Source organism: Mauremys reevesii, linkage group 1, assembly GCF_016161935.1.
Source record: "Mauremys reevesii isolate NIE-2019 linkage group 1, ASM1616193v1, whole genome shotgun sequence".
NCBI classification, from domain to species: Eukaryota; Metazoa; Chordata; order Testudines; family Geoemydidae; genus Mauremys; species Mauremys reevesii.
Genome location: NC_052623.1, coordinates 330,891,294 through 330,914,910, shown reverse-complemented (window position 1 = coordinate 330,914,910; position 23,617 = coordinate 330,891,294). Strand labels below are relative to the sequence as shown.

The following is a 23,617-nucleotide window of genomic DNA, read 5'->3' as shown; positions in this document are numbered from 1 at the left end:
AAACTGGGCTTAGTGGCAGTGTAAGCTCTGTGAAAGAATGGGCTGTGTTGAAAGGAGAGGAAGATAGATGGCAGCCTTGGCTAATATCTGTATCAATAGTTCAGATTTCAGTAGGAATCCATTGCTGTTAAAAATTGCCATTAGAAAAGCATACGCTGTGTTACCCCAGGAGATGAAGCTCTTCTGAAATCCACCCAATTAAAAAAACCGATTAAATGTTAATATTGCCATGGTTAATGGTTTTATCCGGCAACTGAAGACACTATTATTAATGAAACTGATGTTTGCACATAGTTTATGAGAAAGGAAAATGTTATGTTTCTGGGAAAAGGCACAGCAAGTTGATTATAGATGGGAGGGTCTCGTTCCAGCAGGGAAAGATTCCTCTCACAGCTGTACCCCCCTTTGTAGCTGAATTCCCTGTGTGATTAACAAAAAATCACCTCTTCACACATCCTAGCCAATCTAAATGAGTGAATTTGGATGCTGAGTAGTATCTCTTTGTCTCATTATAGGGATTTACACTCACCACTTCCATTAGAGTTCAGGAGAGCTGTGTGTATATCCTCCTTTCAACATGTTAATTTACTCCATATTTCCGGATCTAGAAGCCATGATGTTTGCTATTTATTTGATAGTAGCAACTGTGTCTACAGCAGGGAATGTTACAGAATTATTCCCACTAGTGTTGGCACCAGTGTAGCTGGAGCAGTGAGAGAAGCAGTGGGAGCCATAGTGTAGAAGAGACTCCTGTAGCTTCTGGCATTTTTACCACTATGTTATTTAAACCTGGTGAAAACAGCTTTACCAACATGTTGGTAAAAACGGGTCTAGGCATATGGGAACCTTCTCTACATTAGGGCTCTCATCGGTGGTAACATGGGCTCAGCTGAACCAGTGGTAAAATCCTCTTGTTCAGACAAAGCAATGGAGTCCAAAATGGTTAAAGCAACAAGCCTATAAATGCAGCAATCAATTCTTTGTGTCCTGTCCCCTTTGCTGCTGCATGAACAACCATCAAAAAAGCTTTGCCTAAGAAAATTACTCATTGCTGATGATTAGTGTGAGCAATAGGTGCAGCTGAACTGATGCCAGACATGTCTGTATGTGTTGCCAAGGTCAGAGCTGTGTTCTACACAGTTTCAGAAGCAGTGATAAAACTCATTTCTAAAATTGTGCTGAACATGGTATGGCCATTGCCGTTAGACTTTTCTGGGCACCTGTTGATGACACCCATTGTTAGCAAGTGGCAATTTTCTTTGTCTATTCAAGACTACACTATGAACCAATGTGCTTCTGTCCTGCTGACACAGCCTTGCAGAAAACTCTGTTACCAAAGCTGGCAACTCAGCCGAGCCTTCCCAAGGACCCCCCTATTCAGCTTAATCAGGGGGTCTATTTTAAACCTACACAAGCTGCTCATATGAAAATGAACCTCATCATCCTGCTAACCATGTGGAGGAGACCCTCTATTCATAGCCCTTTCCACTAGGAAGTGAAGGAGTCAGATGCTTTCTCCACCAGATTTCAGCATGGGGTGGGGAAGCACTGAGGGGAAGTAGGAAGAGGGACAGAGGTAGGGCTGGAAGGGATTGCATCATTCCCCCCACCCCCAATCTATGGGCAAAATCCATGCTAAAGGTAATATAGCTCCAGGTTTTAGCACAGTCACCTCCACACCTGGGAATCACCTCTCTGGGAAGTTCTGGGGAAAGGCAGAGACTCAGGAAGAACCCTGCATATCCAGCTGCAGCAGATCAAATCCCTGGATTCTCAATAAAGAGTTGAGCTGATCATTAATCTCTCTGTAAACACCAGTATTGCTCAAAGTAATCAATAACAACAAACCAGGACAAATTACACATTTCCGAGCTGCATTCCCAGTGTCTCAATAGATGATAAATGGTATCTAGACAACACAAATCCATATACACCACGGTACCTTCCATTGTAAAACTATCCCAAATTTTCATAAACCTGTTCACACACAGCACTTTATCTCTGTCAGCAGCTTTTCCGTTTTGGACAACCACACTAAAAATGCTTAGAAGTCCCTATAATCCCACAAGTCCTATAGCACAATGTTGGGGTATTTAATCCATGTAGAGTACAGTATATTCTGTGCAGAAGAATTACTGTGGATTTTTTGTTAATATCTATATTTTTATTTCTCATCCATCATTTCTACACTGCAGTCTCTGTCCCAGATGCAATAGATGTGTATTTATGCTTTAAATTCCATCACAGTGGATTGGTATGATAGATGAAGAAGAAAGGATATCAGGCCTGTGCTCGTGTCCATAGGTATAAAAATCCCTTCCATCTCTGTCAAATATGTACGTAAGGTCTCCTTACGGGGAGTTATCTAATGTCATACCTGAAAATATTGTAGATGGGAGAAGATGGAAACTTAGGGGATGGATATATATGTTCCTGAATATTATTTACAGTCATTACTGCAGCTCTTTGTACTACGTGGGAAGCTTTTGTGAGAGGTGTAAAAACATCTGCTCAGGGCCCAATGGCAGTCAAAATGTTAGGCTGTTGTAAGAGGGGGTAGAAAATAAAACTGCACAGATTATAATGCCATTATATTACTCAATAATATGGTGTCATGTTGAACACCATATTCACTTTTGGTCATTCCATGGGTACAGCAGCAATAGAAAAGAGCCGGGCAAATGATCAGAGGCATAGAGAGGTTTCTCTTTGAGGAGAGATTGGGGCTATTTGGTTTCAGCAGAGATGAACAACAAGCAAATACCCATGAGATTTAAAGGTAACAAATATAAAAATAACACAAAGAAATAATGTTTTACACAATGTATAATTATCCTGTGGCATTTACAATATATTATTGAGGCAGAGAGCTTGGTAGGATGCAGATTTGTATAATAAGAATCAGCTATAATCATACCAGCTAATTAAAAAATTATAAAGGCTATCAATCCAAATGACTCAGAACACAAACCAATTCTCCTACAATATTAGCAAAAAAAACCTTCCTCCACAAGCAAGTTTCATGCCTTCCTCTTAAACATGTGGCACTGGCTATTGTTGGCGACCAGGATACTGGACTAGATGGCCTATGCGTCTGATCCACTGTGTTAATACTTGTGCTCCAAAGAATCTTTCTTGCATGATAGAATATGAATAATGCAAGACAGAGCATCTTTCCGAGCCAGACACATTTTCTGATATCTCTATTAAGAGCATGCAATTATTTGTTAGTTATCACACTTCGGAGGACATGCAACAAATAATCAAATCCTAATCAAGATTAAGCAGCAAAGAATCCTGTGGCACCTTATAGACTAACAGACGTTTTGCAGCATGAACTTTCGTGGGTGAATATCCACTTCTTCGAATACCCACGAAAGCTCATGCTGCAAAACGTCTGTTAGTCTATAAGGTGCCACAGGATTCTTTGCTGCTTTTACAGAACCAGACTAACATGGCTACCCCTCTGATACTAATCAAGATTGTCACTAATTTCAAAACTGCTGCTGCAGAGTTCAGCTGGCTTTTATATTGATTCTTGTAGTAAGCACAGGCACCACTTCTCATGAGAAAATTTTCTAGAAGGAAGCTATCAGAATGATTTATAAAGCTATTGTCTCAAACTGCAATTTTGCTGAAAGTAACATAGGCAACTTGTGTGCAACTTGTGTAGCTCATATTTGCTTCCAGTTTGTAACAGCCATTATTCTTCCAGGGTATTTTTGGTGTTCTCATCATTATGATTTTTATACACTGGTAAGCGGGAATGTAGGTAATGTTTGCCTAATTCCTTTTCAAAACAAAAATGCTGTTGTCTGGGTTATTGCACTTCTGGAAAATGCTCTGATATTATGGTGATGAGTGCAGTAGAAGAACCTGAACAGAACAGAATCAATAATTGTAAATACATTTAGTGATTAATTATCAAAAGTGGTATTACCACAGCAGTTCTTGAACTGTGGTCAATGGACCACTAGTGTTCTGTGGAAAACCTACTGGTCACATGATGCTAACTTTCCTCCCTGCTTCCACTTACTAACTCACATTACCAGAAAGCTAGAGATATACTTAACTCTTTCTGAGTATTCCTCTTCCAAGTTATCAATGCCTGGAATTGCCACAAGGATGTTAGGTGAAGATGAGGAAACTGGAGAGGAGGTGTCATTTTCAGAAATTATTTAGGAACCTCATTGAACGTCCTTGAGATTTAGGCTCCTAAAGTCTAAGTGGCTTTTTAAGATGGGATTTTGGCTTCTAAATCACTTAGGTGCTTTTGAAAATTTTACCCAATCTCTCTACTAAAATGGGGTCCACACATCTCTGAAGGTTTATAAGACCTCTTATTAGCACCAGATGTTTATTTACATGTAAAAATGTCCTTGGGCTAGGGGAGTTTTTTTACATTTAATAATTGCTTGGATTTCAAGGAATAAGTGACCATATTTAACAAACCTGATTCCACTGACTTTTAGTCATACTTGAAATGCTACAAGGTATTATATACTAATCCCTTAAATAAATCAGGCATTATTTCATTTGTTTATTTTCAAAGGCGTTTCACTGATCCATTATAGTTGCACTCTGAGCTGGTAGCACAAAGGGGGCCTACTGTTTGTTCTCATGCTACAAGCTCGAATGCCAGCCAGAAATGCAAACTTCATGCTGTCCCTTTGGCTCCTGAGTCAGTCTTCTTCCAGATGAGAGGCTATAAATAGAGAGGCTTATTCTTAAGCCTCATGCACAGTCTTTGGAAGGGAGCACCTGTTTTCAGAAGTGATACCTAAAGGAATGGCAGCACCACAGTTAGTAGGCAGTATCACAGCTATCAAAATACCTTGGTCTCCTCATACTTCCAAAGATTGGGAAATACAATAGAAACTACTAAAAGATTAACATTTTCCAAACATTTTACTAGGGAGATCTCCCTGAGTTGAGGGGGATGCTCTGATATTCACAGACAATGCTGCGTGTAACTGGCAAATGCTGAATTGTTGATGGTGAATATTGTATCTGAATTTTTTAGACTTTTCTCCCATGTAATATTCTCTCAAACCAATCAATTTATGCGCAAATACACAAACTTCTTAGACTGACCTTATTCGTGGAAAGGGGGCTGGGATATTGTTCAGTTTACCATTGTAGTTGATAAGTAATTTTTTAATGAGAATCAAGCACATTCCTACAAACATTGTATAATTTTATATTCCTTCTGTTTTGTTGGCTTTCATCCTGCTTTAAAGCAGATGGGAGTAAACAAACACCGTCACAAGGCAAATATAACATTTTTCTTTTATTGTATCCAAAGGGTTTTAGAGTGACAAAGGTGGCTCTCTCATTTAAATGGTCATTTTTTTTAACCTAAATAACCCTCAAAATATTGCAGTGTTATAAAGCAATGGATCATGGCAGCTTACAGCATTAATGTAATAGTGGGGCCCAGGGCTGAAGAATGCTTGGGAAGGGAGGATTTAAAGGGAAGTCCTGTCTTTTTTTTGTCTTTTAAAGAGGAGAAGGGAAAAAAGAAAGCAATGGCGGCAATCAGAAGTTACCTAACGCTAAGGAAAAGAGAGAGCAGAGGCTTATTTCTGATGGTGGTATTATGCTACACTAAATACTGCATTTGGCACCTGCCTACTATTGTGACTGGTGCTCTACAAGCAAGACAGAAAAAAACAACAACATAAACATAGGATCAAAATGGGAAATGGTGTATAAATGGGATTGGAAGCACACAGCAAGTTGACTGCTTGAGAGAGATGGGAGTGAGTCTTTATATTGGGAAACCATTTTGTTGATTGCTTTGTGATAACTCCTTTGGATCCCTATGGAAGTTCAACATATGGCCGTGAAATAGATGAATACATAGTAAGTTAATAAAAAAAACACAACTGGTGTCCCAATACAGGAGCCGCTGTGTTCCATGTTCCATTGTGGAAAAATAGAGTCACTGCAGTTATGATCCAAAACACAGCAGTGACACTATTGTATACGGAATACCCTTTGTAAAATACAGCAAATACTTGTAATCCCTTGGTATTGCTAATTACTTTCAAATCAGAAATGTCAGTGTTTGATTGCAGATACCAGGAAATATGAAACCTCATGTTCTCTGAGGAGGCATCACACGGAGTGCTCAGTGGGCTAAGGCAGTTAGTCAAGTTCTTCCCAATGTCTTTCCTTCTGGCTACATTTGCTTTTTACTTCTTCAACCATCCTTTTCACAGAACATTGACACTGGAAACTCAGCACCTGACTGAACTGGGTGATCATGTTAGTTTTGCCAGGAACACAGCACATGAACTGATACCTATTCCCATATCAAGTAACTTCTCACAAAAAAGCCTTGGTTTTTAAAAGGGTCCCCTGTAATTCTTGTTGATACTTTATACATATTTCCAAGCAAAAAAGAAAAAAATCACCTTTTCCAGTGGCTTGAGGGTTTCCATTGGCAAAGGCACGAACATGATGTGTAACAACTAAGTGACCAGTTACATAAAGTCACCATTGTTCCAGCTTGTTTGAGCTATGGTACTGCCAAAACAGAGGGCCAATAAATACATTGTCTTAATTTGCAGTAATTGCTTGGTATACTTGCAGCAAAGAATCCTGTGGCACCTTATAGACTAACAGACGTTTTGTAGCATGAGCTTTCGTGGGTGAATGCCCACTTCGTCGGATGCAAGAGTGGAAATGTCCAGGGGCAGGTAAATATAAGCAAGCAAGAAGCAAGCTAGAGATAATGAGGTTAGATCAATCAGGGAGGATGAGGCCCTGTTCTAGCAGTTGAGGTGTGAAAACCTCACAAGGGAGGAGAAACTGGTTCTGTAATTGGCAAGCCATTCACAGTCTTTGTTTAATCCTAAACTGATGGTGTCAAATTTGCAAATGAATTGAAGGTCAGCAGTTTCTCTTAGAAGTCTGGTCCTAAAGTTTTTTTGCTGGAGGATGGCCACCTTAAGATCTGCTATTGTGTGGCCAGGGAGGTTGAAGTGTTCTCCTACAGGTTTTTGTATATTGCCATTCCTAATATCTGATTTGTGTCCATTTATCCTTTTCCTTAGAGACTGTCCAGTTTGGCCGATGTACATAGCAGAAGGGCATTGCTGGCATATGATGGCATATATTACATTGGTGGATGTGTAGGTGAATGAACCGGTGATGGTGTGGCTGATCTGGTTAGGTCCTGTGATGGTGTCGCTGGTGTAGATATGTGGGCAGAGTTGGCATTGAGGTTTGTTGCATGGATTGGTTCCTGAGCTAGAGTTACTATGGTGCGGTGTGCAGTTACTGGTGAGAATATGCTTCAGGTTGGCAGGTTGTCTGTGGGCGAGGACTGGCCTGCCACCCAAGGCCTGTGAAAGTGTGGGATCATTGTCCAGGATGGGTTGTAGATCCCTGATGATGCGTTGGAGGGGCTTTAGCTGGGGACTGTATGTGATGGCCAGTGGAGTCCTGTTGGTTTCTTTCTTGGGTTTGTCTTGCAGTAGGAGGCTTCTGGGTACACGTCTGGCACTGTTGATCTATTTCCTTATACTTGACTTCTCCCTCTAGGCCCAGACTGTACCTAACCCTTGCATATGTGCACTAGACTGGGGAGGGACAAGGAGCCTTCCTATCCCCCATTGCAGATCTACATAAGGGCAAGAGTCTCTGCTCTCCCAGTGATGGAGGATGCAGCATGGGCACTGCCTGGAGTGCCACATAGGACCAGTTGTTTAACCCAAATCTCTTTCCCACAACAGTAAAAAGTTTGTCTTAGGGTATGAAATATAAATTCAGTCTGGTGAAAACAATATGAACCCAGGCTCTCAAACAGGATAGTTTATAGGTGTGCTGCAGTTAATAGCTATAGTACTATATCCACTGCTAATATACAGAACCTTCCACATAATTAGTTTTTTGGCTAATTTGGTATTCCATTTAATTTTACCAAAACCTCTAATAACAAATCATTCATATTAATGTATTTAATATTTATATTTGTATTTATAGTCACGCAGGAAAAGGTGAACATTTTAACAGTGAGTATAATTAACCATTGGAACAATTTACCATGGGTTGTGGCGGATTGTTCATCACTGACCATTTTAAAATCAAGATTGGATGTTTTTCTAAAATATATGCACTAGCCACTAGGAATTACCTTGGGGAAGATCTGTGGCCTGTGTACACAGGAAGTCAGTTTAGATGATCATAGTGGTCCGTTCTGGCATTGGGATCTATAAATATGTGAAAGTAGCATCGCTACCACCTTCTGTGGTTTTGGTTCATTTATTTTAATTTATTGTAACGAAATCACAGTTCAGCAGTGATATATGTTTGGTATTCATGTCATATAGTGGTACAATGTACTTTGAGAGTATATATACAGCTCATTATAGTATTAGTAACTGCAAACATGAAGTAACACCTAATTAAAATGTGTATTTGTTCATAGATGATTCAATAGAAATAAATGCATAAAACTAATGAAAGAAACAAGAAAGAATCATAAATATCTATAAATGTCCTTTGTTTAGAACAAATTTGATCTGTTTATGCAGGTATTATAAAGTCATAGACTAAAGAAAGCTGTCATTTAAGGACCTGGTCTTGTGGGGTGCTATGCACCCGCACATCTGTTAAAGTCAGTGATCCAACTCTGATCAAACCCTCAGCCCTGACCCAACAAAGCATAAAGCATATGCACACGAGTAATCCCATTAATTTCAATGGGACTTCACATGCTAATAAAAGATGATTGCTACTAAATGTTGTCATTGTTAGTGACGCTGTAGACACTACCATGTGATAAGTCTTCAATATGCGCCACTGATCATAGAAATAGCAAGAGCAACTGCTTATTTCAGTGACAGTACTTTATATAATGCCTTCCTCTTACCTCAGTTATCCTTTTATAATATATATGTTTAAGTACATTAGAAGCACACACACAATTAATTTGTAAATTGCATTTGTATATGTTACAATTGCAAGAAATGCAACAAAATTTCCAAGTATTCCAACTTGATGTTAAAGTGATGACTATAAGGCATGACCAAACTAATCATGTTCAGACTCTCTGTATTTGACACAGGTGGGACACATCACTTGGAGATTTAATTTTTGCCAAACAGTATCTGCAGATTACCACCACTGTGCCATCCACCTCCGTTTATGGATTTGGTGAACATGAACATCCATCCTTTAAGCACAATATGAATTTTGTTAATTATGGGATGTTTTCCAGAGACCAGCCACCAACGGTAAGTCGTTTAATGTAGCATTTGGTGCTGGGATCATACTTTAAAAATAAAATGGCAAAATACACTAATACCAGATTAACAGCATCACTACATGACAAGAGGTGTTAATTATGAATTAACAGGAAAGAACATAAAATGGGTTTCATAAAATGTTATGGAAATGCAACAAAATGTAATTAGCTAAACAGTAAAATCATTGGGTATTTTACAATGATTTGGAAACTTGGCATAAGAAACATTCTACGTTCCTAGTAAAAAATATTCCATGTGTCAACGCTCTGATTCAGCATAGTATTTAAACTCATGCTTAAATTCATCCCTATACACCCAAGCATTTAAGAATGACTTCAAGGGATTAAAGTTAGACACATTCTTAAATGCTTGGCTGAGTTGCAGCTTAAATGCTGGCCTGTCAATGATATATTCTCACCAACAGTGAATTTCTTAGCCTGGTCACTCGGGAGCATTTGACTGAATGCCAGAGTACTATAGTCCATGGCTAAGAGTTTAAATAAGATAAGATAAAAGTGACAATGTTGAGGCTAAAAATATCTCCTGTTTTATTGATGGAGCTTTACATTAGTTTGGATGCAGACCCATTTCAGCTATGAACTAATAAATGTCTTTGTCTGTGTATGTGTTTCTGGATGATAAAGATTGTGAACAATTGGCAAAACAAGCTATAATATATAATCCATTTTTGATGTTTCAGACACTTGCCAATCTTTATGGAGTTCATCCTTTTTATATGTGCATAGAGAGTGACTCAAATACTCACGGTATCCTCTTACTGAACTCCAATGCACAAGGTAAGACCGTATATTATCCGTACATATGTAGATTAAGTATAGAGCGATGTTAAATTGTTTCTGCTATATATAAATAACTCTTTTCACTAATGACTTTTAAACATACAAATATATGACAGGATTCCTAAAATAAAACACACATCATAAGTGAGTTTCCAGGGACCATTATTATGTTCTCAAAGAGACTTCATTGCAATTACTGTAAAACAAGGTAAAATATACACTTTCAACTAAAATTATATGATTGATTAACTTTTTAAAACTAGATGTAAGGTTAGAGAAAGTTGAAGTCAATAGAAATTTCCTCTGGGACTGACACAAGCAAAACAAGTCAATTTAGGTTAGTACTGTGTTCACTCTTAGAAGAATAGCTTTGCACGTTACCATGGTCACCTCACTGTATTAATCTAATACTATAATCTTTGAAAAGGGGAATCTTCACTAAAGCTATTAAATCAATTTCTCTGGCAGGCAATGACTTCCAGTAAAAAATCAGATGTGAATATATTCTATAGAGGAGCTTTAGATGCACGTTGGTGGTTCCTTTACCTACAAGTGAAATTAAGAAACACAAAACCTTGCAATATATTTTATGTGCATTTGTTACTGTGCAAAATAGAATAAATCTGGAAATATAGCTCACAGCGCCATGGTAGCTTACTATTATATACATTTCCTTATTTCTCTTTGTCCATATAGTGTGCCATCCGTGCAAGACAGGACCGCCTCACAAGGGTGCCTGTTTCTGTTTTTTGATGCTGGCAGATAGACAATTTGTACTTGTTCTGTGGTCTGTGTGGGTGGGATATGTGCTTAAAGTAAGTGGCTGGCTAACCTACTTAGCAGCTGTGCACTGAAGGGTTCAAAATGCATAGGACTGGCACTGAGGTAATTTGTACTGTGTGCAACACTTCTGTTTTCTTCCTTCAGATATTACTCTGAGTCCAAATCCATCCGTAACCTTCCGCACCATTGGAGGGATCCTCGACTTCTATGTATTTCTTGGCCCAACTCCTGAAAACGTAGTACAGCAATACACAGAGGTTAGTAGAGAACTAGCTACAGCATGCAGGATTGTGTACTGTAAAGAAACCCTTAGTTGTCTGTATTGTCAGATAATTTGATTGTAAATTTGTCCATCGGTTATGCTTACATCACGCTGGAGCTTATGTGATTAGATCCAATGGGAGCAAACAGGAAGACTTAATCACGTGTTACTCATATATAGGGCTCACTTGTTCTCACTAAAGTTATTGGCAAAACTTTTATACCGCCATCTGGGCAACGTTTTTGTAAAAACCCCACAGGCTTTAATAGGGATGTGACTAATAGAAATTGTTCAAAGAATCTATATAATTTAATAGTGAATGTGATAGCCATTTCTATAGGCATTTGAATCAAACTGTAGAATTCTATAGCAGGGATGGAATTTCTATTTAAGTTCTCTAGGACTTTTCGTAGAGGAAAAGGAAGGAAAAGTTGTCTCTAGCAATATATCTGGGTTCTTTTAAGATCACCTCCCAAGACATCATAACCAAGATCACAATAGGCCAGTGATTTAATTTCTCTCCCTGTTTAGCCCAAGTCTGCTAGGTCTATGATTAATTTTTATTTTTTATTCCCTCCCCCCTCTCTTCCTGGGGTTACCCTGTATTTTTCTTGCACAGGGCAATAATAAAAAAATAACATTTTTCAAAGCATAAAAAGCTTTTAACAGTATTTTATCCTCATCAGTGTTGGAGTTCTGATTGCAGCTCCTTTTTTGCCACCTGCAAATTCTCCGATTCATGGGAGAAGTTCCAGTTCCTACAGGCACTCATTATGCATTCGGATGAGAAAGCCAGGGAGAGAGTCTAATCCTTTTTTATTTTTGTTTCACTCAGTTGTGTGAGTCAGAGTTTGTGAACATGGGAAGCAATAAGGAAGAAATTAGTCTGTTCCTTTAACATGACTAAAGCAGGTATTTTTGATTAATAATGACTGCATTTGAATACACGAAGACAGACCCCAGAACTGATCTGGATCCAAATTTCCTGAAGGTTCATGGTAGTTTACATTCAGGTCCATCTCTAACATGAACGTATAGTTATCATTGCAGCTGAGGAAACAAACTGATGTACAAAGAGGGGTGCGAGCAGGGTGAAGCTATGTACAGGATTTCCCCAGGGGTTTTATAAAAAAGTAAATATTGTCTGAGCACCAATAGCATAAGGAGGTTTCTCAGAAGGCAGAAAATAGGGGAAATATTCAGGCTTATCTTTACATGTATCTATCCCACTGCAGCTTCATACATAGAATAATTTTTATCTGTTCATCTCATACAATAGAGTTACCAAAATGCACATTCTGGTTGCTCCCCTCTAAATGTTGTTTCACTAGGTCTAGTGGTTGCTACAAAATCCTTGATCTGAATGGTAACCACTGTAATTATCAGGAGAAAAATTATGAATGTCACTACTTAGATCCATGGTGTTTCTTCTGCCACCTTCTCCCCCCTCCCCCCTTCCTTTCTTTGTTTCCCTCTCTGTGAATAAGCTGCGTCATTTTCCTTTGGCATCAAGCACTTTACACTTGGATCTGGCAGGAAATTGAAATTGAATAGGATTTTCCTCTACAGCCAGCTTCTTGTTCAAAGTTCTGGATGGCAAAGAACAAACATGAAGGATGGCCCATAATTAGGGTCTTACCAAATTCGCGGCCATGAAAAAAGACCGTGAAATCTGGTCTTTTGTGTGATTTTACCCTGTACTATACAGATTTCATGGAGAGACCAGAGTTTCTCAAACTGAGGGTCCTGACCTAAAAAGGAGTTGCCGGGGGGCTATAAGGTTATTTTAAGGGGGTTGTGATATTGCCACTCTTACTTCTGTGCTGCCTTCAGAGCTGAGCGGCTGGAAAGCGGTGGCTGTTGGCTAGTTGCCCAGCTCTGAAGGCAGTGCCCTGCCAACAGCAGCGTAGAAGTAAGGGAGGTGGTACCACAACACCCCCCCACACACACACACAATAACCTTGTGACCTCTCCCCCCTCCGCAACTCCCTTTTGGGTCAGGACCCCTACAATTACTGTGAAATTTCAGATTTAAATACTGAAATCATGAAATTTATGATTTTTAAAATCCTGAGACTGTGAAATTGATCAAAATGGACTGTGAATTTGGTAGGGCCCTACCCATAATACATGGGAAGCCTACCACAAATGCATTTTGGGGAAACACTGGATTAAAACAATAGTGTTTCTATACCACAGACCTGGATTAGGTAATCAGATACTATGATGATCAGTGCCCTAGAAATATATTAATGTTCTCCCCATATGACCAAGAGGAACAAAGTTTGTTGGTAATATCTTAGTCCCCATTTATTCATGTTGCAAAATCAACATATTTCAGCCACAGGGACCAACTGCAATATTTAGATAAAATAGAAAAAGGATGGGTTGTAGTGGGGAAATATTACTCTTTTCCTACGGTGGGACTGGATAACTTAGCTTGCACTCCGGTAAGGAGAGAACTCTGTTTGTTCTCTGTTTGTCTGATGGAGGTTTTTAAGGTCAGGCTTGACAAAGCCCCGGCTGCAATGATTTAGTTGGGAATTGGTCCTGCTTTGAGCAGGGGGTTGGACTAGATGACCTCCTGAGGTCCCTTCCAACCCTGATATTCTGTGATTCTATGATTCTATGCCATCTTGGCCAACACTCTGAGGACTGGACCTCCAGAGGTAAAAGCATGAGCTGCTACAGCTTGAGACAGAGTCCTGGGTCTCTAGCTGGGCTATAATAGACTCATCTCTTCTGCAGATCAGGCACAGAAGAAGACCTGTAACACATACTGACCAATGGATCACATTAGTGTTCCAGAAAGGGCAAGATCTTTCTGTTTTTGTTTCTGCCAAGGGGAAAGGGATCCTCTAAAATTGCATGAAGGAAAAAGGAACTTTGTTTGGTTTGGTTGTGGGGACCAGTGTTGTATACTGTGCTTTGTTTAAATAATCATAGACTCCTAGGACTGGAAGGGACCTCAAGAGTTCCCTGCACTCATGGCAGGACTAAGTATTCTCTAGACCATCCCTGACAGGTGTTTGTTTAACCTGCTCTTAAAAATCTCCAATGATGGCGATTCCACAACCTCCCTAGGCAATTTGTTCCAGTGCTTAACCACCCTGACAGTTAGGAAGTTTTTCCTAATGTCCAGCCTAAACCTCCCTTCCTGCAATTTAAGCCCATTGCTTCTTGTCCTATCCTCAGAGGTTAAGGAGAACAATTTTTCTCCCTTCTCCTTGTAACAACCTTTTATGTACTTGAAAACTGTTATCATGTCTCCTCTCAGTCTTCTCTTCTACAGACTACACAACCCCATTTTTTTCTATCTTCCCTCACAGGTCATGGTTTCTAGACCTTTAAACATTTGTGTTGCTCCTCTCTTGACTTTCTCCAATTTGTCCACATCTTTCCTGAAATATGGCACCCAGAACTGGACACAATACTCCAGTTGAGGCCTAATGAGCGTGGAGTAGAGTGGAAAAATTGCTTCTTGTGTCTTGCTTACAACACTCCTGCTATTACATCCCAGAATGATGTTCATTTTTTTTGCAGCAGTGTTACACTGTTGACTCATATTTAGCTTGTGATCCACTATGACCTCCAGATCCCTTTCCGCTGTACTCCTTCCTAGGCAGTCACTTCCCATTTTGTATGTGAATTCATACAAATGCCTTCCTAAGTGGAGTACTTTGCATTTGTCCTTCTTGAATTTCATTCTATTTACTTCAGGCCATTTCTCCAGTTTGTCCAGATCATTTTGAATTATGATCTTATCCTCCAAACCACTTGCAACCCCTCCCAGTTTGGTATCGTCCACAAGGTCTTGTTTACAATATAACTTTGAAAGGATTTTTTTTTAACCAGCTAGTGAAATACTTAGCTCTAAACACACCTTATGTGCACAGGCAACATTACTAATGCAGCCAGGCACTGTGGCTGCTAATCATGCATTCTCCTTGTCGAAAGCTTAAACATTCAGAAATTACAATGATGGGGCCATGTAAAAACTGCGGGAGACAGATAGAAGCCTATTGTACCACATGGTTTCCTTACTGTAATCAGTTTTCAATATTGTTATTTTTCTGGACAGACAGGAATTCCTAACTAAGCTATGTAGCTTGTTTGGCTGGTCTTCCTTCCAACTAGCTGTGTGTATAGTAGGACATCTCAGAGTGCTAGTCTCCAAATGTTGCTGATGCTACCTTCTCTGTATGAGTCCTCAGGATGCTCTGTTCACTGCTACCCAGATTTTCCTACAATGCACTAAACATGGTGCAACCACGGGGTGGGACAGAGCTGGTCTAGTGGCTGTTTGCCACTCACCCACATTTCCTGGCATAGGGTGTGTGGCCTATGAAATGGGGATGTAGCTGGAGCACGCTGGCATTCCATCTGTTCCTGGGTGCTGGAAGAGTCCATTGGGCCATGGGCAGCCAGGCTTAAGTTAGAGCAGCTTGCAGTGATCCATTGTACTAGATTATAATAGCATGGTTTGGAATTTAATCCCAGTCACGCAACATAGCCACACAACATAGTACTCTGACCATTTTCTAAAACAGTAAAGTGTTGGGAGCAGGAGTGAACTGTGAGGTAGAAGAACAAAGTAAATGGTAAGAAACCTGTCTGAACCATTTCTGTATTATGCTTCTCTGGGCTTTGATTATTTTACAAGTTTCACTAAGATACAAAAACTGCATTTCAAAATTATGGGTTGAGAAAACAAACCCGGGACAACACAGAGGGAAATGTTTGGGGACCTTTGCATCTGTCAGGATTCAGAGATATTAACTAAGCTTTGTATGGTTCACGCCTTCTTTCGCAGGTGGAATTACATGCTGGTTTTGGAGCAGTTAGACTGAATTTTGCTAATGAAAACCTATGTAATTGGATCAGAGACTGCAGACACTATAAAACCATATTTGCCAGCCTCTAATGAGGGGAGAATCAGTGCTTGCTGCTGGTTTGCTCCCCTCCTCGTTAAACACGTTCCCAACTGGGCAGGGAACGCATATAAATAAATAGCCCATTTGGGAATGTGAGAAGCAATTGCTGTTCAGTGGTTTGAGAACTGCTTCAAAAGAAGTGGCAAGTCACTTGGTTCTCCTGGTTATTAAAGGCCAGGAGGTTTATTAATTGTGCTCCTGCACAGACAATTACACAGTGCCATGGAAGAGACTCCATAAAGAAACACCAAAGAAGCACATGCACATGACAAAGTGCTGGGTGGTAGAGTGTGTAATTGCAATATTAGTGCATGCAAAACACAGGGGTACATCCAAACTCCTCAGGGTTAAAGCCAAAGATATCAGGAACCCAACACAAGGACGATACTGGCAGTTTTTAGGAAAATGAAGGTTACTTACTTGTAACCAAGGATCTTTGAGATGGACCCGGCACATTCCCCCTCTTGAAATAAGTGCTGATCAGTGCAGCTGAATGGTGGTCCCTGGGGTAAGCAGTGCCTCTGGTGTTAGCACACGCATGCTCCCTTCTGCCTCTTTCCTCAGCATTTCAGCATGTTCTGAGGGCACGGCTGTAAAAGGGGGCGCAGCAGCTGATCCTGCCTCTGTTACTTCCACAGAAGAAGGGAAGGAGGGTGAGGGAATGCAAATGTGCAGAGTCCATCTTGAAGAACCTAGTTTACAAATAAGTAACCTTCATTTCTTCTTCAAGTGTCCTCTGCATATTCCAACTCTTGCAATAGTTTGGCAAACAGTATATAGTAAAATGGCTGGTGGGACAAGATGTCCTAATTAAATAGAGATTGGAGAACTGTCCTGCCAAACTGTGCATCAAACCTAGCAGCTATGTCTAATGCATAATGTTTAGTAAAAGGATGTATTGAGCTCCTTTTGGCTGCTTTACAAATTTCTATTAATGGGAGGTGTTTGAAGTATGCTGCTGAAGTAGCAACTGCCCTGGTAGAATGGGTTTTAATAGCAGCAGGAAGCGATTGTGACACTTTCTTATACTCTCTCCTATGTAGTGTCTGACCCATCTAGTTTAAGCAGAAAAGGCTTTTCCTTTATAATTATCTGAATAGGAAACAGTTTATGAGCAATCCTGAATATTTTTGTTCTATCCAAATAATTAGTTAAAACTCTTTTAGCATCCAAACAATGTAACTTTGATTCACTCTTATGAGGTTTTCAAAAGAATACTGGAAGGTTAATATATCAGCTAATACATTGATTAACATGAAAATCAGAAATTACTTTAGGTAAAAATTTAGGGTGCAGCCAGAGCACTACTTTGTCCACCCTTGCTCTTGAACAAAAGTAGTATTTGATATTGATATTGAGGCTGATGGCAAAGAGGTCTATGCTTGGAAATTCCCAAGAATTGAAGATGTCCTGAATCACCGATTGCTTCAGCGACCATTTATGACTCTGCAAAGAGTCCCTGCTGAGTTGATCCACTACTTGGTTCTGAGATCCTGCTGTATGCAATGCAGCTAAATAAATTTCCAGACATATACACCAGTCCCATAGTTTTATTGCTTCTCGGCAAAGTTGTGATGATCTGTTTATTTACATACTACTTTGCTGTCATTGTCCTTGGCAACTTGAACCACAGAGCCCTGAATTTGGGGAAGGAAGGATTTGAGTGTTAAACGGACATTGATGTGAAGTTATAATTGTTGCAGATTCCATAGACTCCTTGCCATTAATATGCTGAGATGCGCACCCCAACTGGGCTTGGAAGCATCTGTTCTAGCTGTTACTGAAAGAGGCAAGGGATTGAACATCGGTCTTTTCAGTAGATTCATAGGCTTCAGTCTCCACAGCAGAGCATTTGAGACCTTCTCTGGGACTGTAAGCATCATGTGCATACTGCACATTGTTGGTTTGAAATTTCTTGAAACCCAGTATTGAAGAAGACTCATTCTGAGTCTTGTGTAAGGTGTAACATAGATTGTCGATGCCATAAGATCCAGAAAGGGGAGGAAGAATAGTACTGCCTGTATTGGTTGCTGAAATAAGCATTGTGTGGTGGATTTCAGTTTTTGGAATTTGTCCTCTATGAGGTAAGCTCTCACTACTCTGGAGTCGAGAACTGCTCCTGTGAAAGAGGTTGTTTGTTTGTTTTAGTTGGGTACATTATGGATTTTTTCTTGTTTAGAAAACCTAGTTTTTTGGAACAGAGACTGTGTGAAAAGAATGACTAGGTTCAACTCATCTTTGGTGTGAGCTTTCAGAAGAATGAAAATTCCTTGTCTTCTGAGGAAGGCTGCTATTACAGAAAAGCATTTTATAAAAAGCTCTGGGTTCAGCAGAAAGGCCAAGGCGGAAAACTTGTACTGGAAATGGTTCTAACTAAGGGAAAAAGAAAGGTATTTCCCTTGAGAAGATTGAATAGAAATATGGAAGTAGTCATCCCTGAGATCAAGAGCAGCAAACCAATCCTGAGCAGAAAGAGAGGGGAAAATTGAACCAAGAGTCAATATCCTGAAGCAGAACTTCCTGGTGTGTTTGTTTAATTAGATCTAGATTCATATCTAGAATTTGTTGAAAATATACGTGTGTGTGTGTGTGTGTGTGTGTAAAGAGGAAATAACAATTAGAATAAAAACCTTGATTCCTGAGTTTTTGCAGAACCTCCTCTATTGCTCCCTCTAGTAGAAGAGAATGGATTTCCGATCTCAGAAATGTCTCATTAGAGGGGTCCCTAAAAAGGGAGAGGAAGGTGGTATGGCAGGATGTTCTCGAATTGGATGGTGTAGCCCTCTTTAATAATGTCCCAAACCCATTTGTCTGTAGTGATATTTTACCGTTTGATGTAAAAATGGGACAGAAGGTCTCTAAAGCTAGAGAAGAACTGTGTAAGTTTGGTTTGCAGCTATCAGTTGTAATGTCAAACCTGAGGTCTAACAGAAGTTAAAGAAGAAGTGGTAGTAGAAGAGTTCTTTGATCTCATCTTGGATTTAGAGGATCTTTTTCTTAAATGAGACTGAGAAGGAGGAGGATGCTGTTGTTGCTACTAGTCTTGTCTTTAAGAGTAGTAAGAAGAAGATGAACAGGGTATATAACATTGTCTCTGGCATCTAAACAAGATGCAGGAATCCTCCTGAAAGACTCCAAGAGTCCTAGAGATCCTTGATATAGATCTCATTTTTTTAACGCTTTATCTGTTTTAGAACTGCACAGATCGTCTCCCCCAAATGGGAGATCCTTGATCTTCGACTTAGTAACAAAGGAGAGAAAAGAAGATCATAATCAAGTTTGCCTATGAAGAATTATGGAAGAGGCTATGATCTTGAAGAAGCATCTGAAATGTCAAAGGAAAGTCTAGGATATCTTTGGCCACATTTTGACCCTCCTTGATAACAGCGTTCGCTAACTTTCGATGTTCCTCCAGAAGATTCTTTGTAAAAAACAAAATAAGTGAAATTGATACTGGTCATGATTTCTTGATGGTTAGAAATCCTCATAATCAAGGAAGACTAAGAAAACAGTTTCCATCCCAAAGAATCTAATCTTTTCCCTTCTCTATCATTAGGAGTGGCGTGTAAGTACTCAGCTTTTTACTTCTGTGCTGTTGCTGCCACTACCAGGGAGTTATGAGCAGGAAGCATAAAGGCATGAAAAACCCTCATAGGGGATTTGGTATAGCTTTTCTACTTTCTTGAAAATTGGTTGGCAAGACAAGAGATTTTTCCATATTGATTTTGCTGGTTGCCAGCAATCTTCCAAGATTGGTAAAGAAATCTTGTTGGTAGGTGTGAGGTCAAAGACTGTGTGAGGAGCTTCATCTGTGACAGATGTGAAGTTTATGTAGTAACCATTCAGCTAATAAGCCCATGCCATTGAATAGTGTTTTCCAAGAGAGACTAAGCTGATGCAACACCCACATTTCATCAGGAGAGGAATCACCTGGTAATTATTGTTCAAGTTGCTGAGTATCCATTTGAGATGGGGACTCTCATTCCTCCTCTTCTTCATAAAGAGTTTCAGGGACAACTGGTAGAGATGTATTTCTTATTATTGGATCTTCAGGTTTGGGCTCTGAACACAGGAGTAGTTCTGTCTCAGCATGGATCCAAAGACTTAGATCTGAAAGGAGATTGATAGGGTATTCACCCACGAAAGCTCATGCTGCAAAACGTCTGTTAGTCTATAAGGTGCCACAGGATTCTTTGCTGCTTCTACAGAACCAGACTAACACGGCTACCCCTCTGATACATGATATTCAAGGTGGCATATGCCAATCCTGCCAACTCTTCAGTTCTAGCATGGTATCATAGTACTGAGGATATGAGACCTGCTGATAATCCAGATGAGAAATGCAGTTTTTGCACAATATAGGAAAGGGTTGTGGATCCACAAATACTACCAGATCGAGATCGTCCTCTGTATGGTGTTCTGATCCTGGATCTAACAAAGAGCTGATAGAAGAACATAAGAACGGCCGTACTGGGTCAGACCACAGGTCCATCTAGCCCAGTATCCTGTCTACTGACAGTGGCCAATGCCAGGTGCTCCAGAGGGAGTGAACCTAACAGGTAATGATCAAGTGATCTCTCTCCTGCCATCCATCTCCACCCTCTGACAAACAGAGGCTAGGGACACCATTTCTTACCCATCCTGGCTAATAGCCATTAATGGATTTATGAATTTATCCAGTTCTCGTTTAAACCCTGTTATAGTCCTAGCCTTCACAACCTCCTCAGGCAAGGAGTTCCACAAGTTGATTGTGCGCTGTGTGAAGAAGAACTTACTTTTATTTGTTTTAAACCTGCTGCCCATTAATTTCATTTGGTGACCCCTAGTTCTTGTATTATGTGAATAAGTAAATAACTTTTCCTTATCCACTTTCTCTACATCACTCATGATTTTATATACCTCTATCATATCCCCCCTTAGTCTCCTCTTTTCCAAGCTGAAAAGTCCTAGCCTCTTTAATCTCTCCTCATATGGGATCCGTTCCAAACCCCTAATCATTTTAGTTGCCCTTCTCTGAACCTTTTCTAGTGCCAGTATATCTTTTTTGAGATGAGGAGACCACATCTGTACGCAGTATTCAAGATGTGGGCGTACCATTGATTTAATAAGGGCAATAATATATTCTCCTTCTTATTCTCTATCCCCTTTTTAATTATTCCTAACATCCCGTTTGCCTTTTTGACCGCCTCTGCACACTGCGTGGACATCTTCAGAGAACTATCCACGATGACTCCAAGATCTTTTTCCTGATTCATTGTAGCTAAATTAGCCCCCATCATATTGTATGTATAGTTGGGGTTATTTTTTCCAATGTGCATTACTTTACATTTATCCACATTAAATTTCATTTGCCATTTTGTTGCCCAGTCACTTAGTTTTGTGAGATCTTTTTGAAGTTCTTCACAGGCTGCTTTGGTCTTAACTATCTTGAGCAGTTTAGTATCATCTGCAAACTTTGCTTCACTGTTTACCCCTTTCTCCAGATCATTTATAAGTTGAATAGGATTGGTCCTAGGACTGACCCTTGGGGAACACCACTAGTTACCCCTCTCCATTCTGAGAATTTACCATTAATTCCTACCCTTTGTTCCCTGTCTTTTAACCAGTTCCCAATCCATAAAAGGACCTTCCCTCTTATCCCATGACAACTTAACTTATGTAAGAGCCTTTGGTGAGGGACCTTGTCAAAGGCTTTCTGGAAACCTAAGTATACTATGTCCACCGGATCCCCCTTGTCCACATGTTTGTTGACCCCTTCAAAGAACTCTAATAGATTAGTAAGATATGATTTCCCTTTACAGAAACCATGTTGACTTTTGCCCAACAATTTATGTTCTTCTAGGTGTCTGACAATTTTATTCTTTACTATTGTTTCGACTAATTTGCCCGGTACCGACGTTAGACTTACTGGTCTGTAATTGCCGGGATCACCTCTAGAGCCCTTTTTAAATATTAGCGTTACATTAGCTATCTTTCAGTCATTGGGTATAGAGGCCAATTTAAAGGACAGGTTACAAACCCTAGTTAATAGTTCTGCAACTTCACATTTGAGTTCTTTCAGAACTCTTGGGTGAATGCTATCCAGTCCCGGTGACTTGTTAATATTGAGTTTATCAATTAATTCCAAAACCTCCACTTCAGTCTGTGACAGTTCCTTAGATTTGTCACCTACAAAAGCTGGCTCAGGTTTGGGAACATGAAACAACTGAAGTTGGAAGTTGCAGTAGCTATATGGGAGATATTGTCTACCTCTGCAACCCAATAAGAGTCTTTGCTGGCAGAGTTAGTATTTCTGCAGGTTCATTCACTACAGTGCCTCTTCATGCACTCTGCCTCTTGTCTGGAGGAAAGGAGTGCATGATCTCAGCGTGGAACTGGAAAAATCTATGTACCTATGTGGATCAGAGTGTACCTGTGCTGTAATGACTATAGATGGAACTGAGAAAGATGAGGTATTTGGATCTGATGGTTTTCTCAGAACCATAATGTTGGAACAATCTGATGATACAGAGAGGCCTTAAGGTACAGATCTCTGGCAAGTTTCAGATCCATAAATTCCCAATCTGAAGATGAATCTATTGACTGAGGAGTTTTCTTCTGTAGTGAAACATGCTTTGTCTTGGCCTTCTTTTTCCTCTGAACCAAGAGTCCCAGATCCACAGAGGCCCCAGTCACAGATTACCCATTGCCCATAACTCTTTTGGTGAAGGGCTGACCTCATCTCAGTACGGGGTCCAGAAGTTTAGCTACTGAACACTCAGTCACCTTGGAACTGGAGCTTGGTGGAGAGGCTGACTAAGTCAATAACAATGCCTTCTGGAACCAGAAGCACCTGGTGCCAATTCAGGACCCTTAATCATTTTGTCAGAGACATTGGAAACCTGCAATCCAGGAGAGTTAGCCATTAAAACTTCTTGAAGTAAAAGGGCTTGAAGCCTATTTTGTCTGTCTTTCCCTGCATGTGGAGAGCAAGTGTCACAGATAGTACAGCATGAGAATGGCCCTTGCCTAAATATTTCAAGCACAGGGGGTGAGTGTCAGATGCAGGACATGACATGCACCTCTTGAATCCGTGCTTCTTGTTCTTCAGATCAGCTATTATTTCTGGCACTGATACTAACAATAACAGTAAAATTATCTGTTAGACTAATACAGTCGCTAACTACTAAGCACAACAAGGCACTTATTTAAAATGCTTTGAATCCACGGAATCCAGAGAAAGTTCTCATCTGTCAGATGAGCAGCTGGAAGGACTGAGGGTGCAATGGCTGCACCCCCTTTTGTGGCCACACCCTCAGAATGTGCTGGAATGCTGAGGGGAGGGTGAGGCAGGGGCATGCGACTGCTAACACTCTAACAGGCGCTGCTTACAGGAGGCTCCACCATTCAACCGTACCATTCAGCTCATATCCCAAGAGGGGGAATATGCAGAGGACACTCAAAGAAGAATCTCCTACTAGTGCACTTCCACTAGTGCTAGCAATGCTGGGGGTGAGAGTAGGCTGGCTGGAAATATTTTATCATTGTTTTATCATCCTAACCCATCTCAGAGCAGGAGGCACACCGAGGGTAGTGCAGAAG

General features: G+C 40.2%; 1 protein-coding gene across 1 annotated transcript in view; it reads left to right on the top strand.

The window, feature by feature from the left end:
- Window positions 1-23,617, top strand: part of LOC120380997 (maltase-glucoamylase, intestinal-like) — a 100,666-nt gene that overhangs the window by 19,268 nt on the left and 57,781 nt on the right. Inside the window, exons 5-7 of the mRNA XM_039498986.1 lie at window positions 9,077-9,245; window positions 9,958-10,054; window positions 10,985-11,097. Coding sequence (XP_039354920.1) covers window positions 9,077-9,245; window positions 9,958-10,054; window positions 10,985-11,097 — 379 coding nt within the window. The remainder of the gene's footprint in view (window positions 1-9,076; window positions 9,246-9,957; window positions 10,055-10,984; window positions 11,098-23,617) is intronic.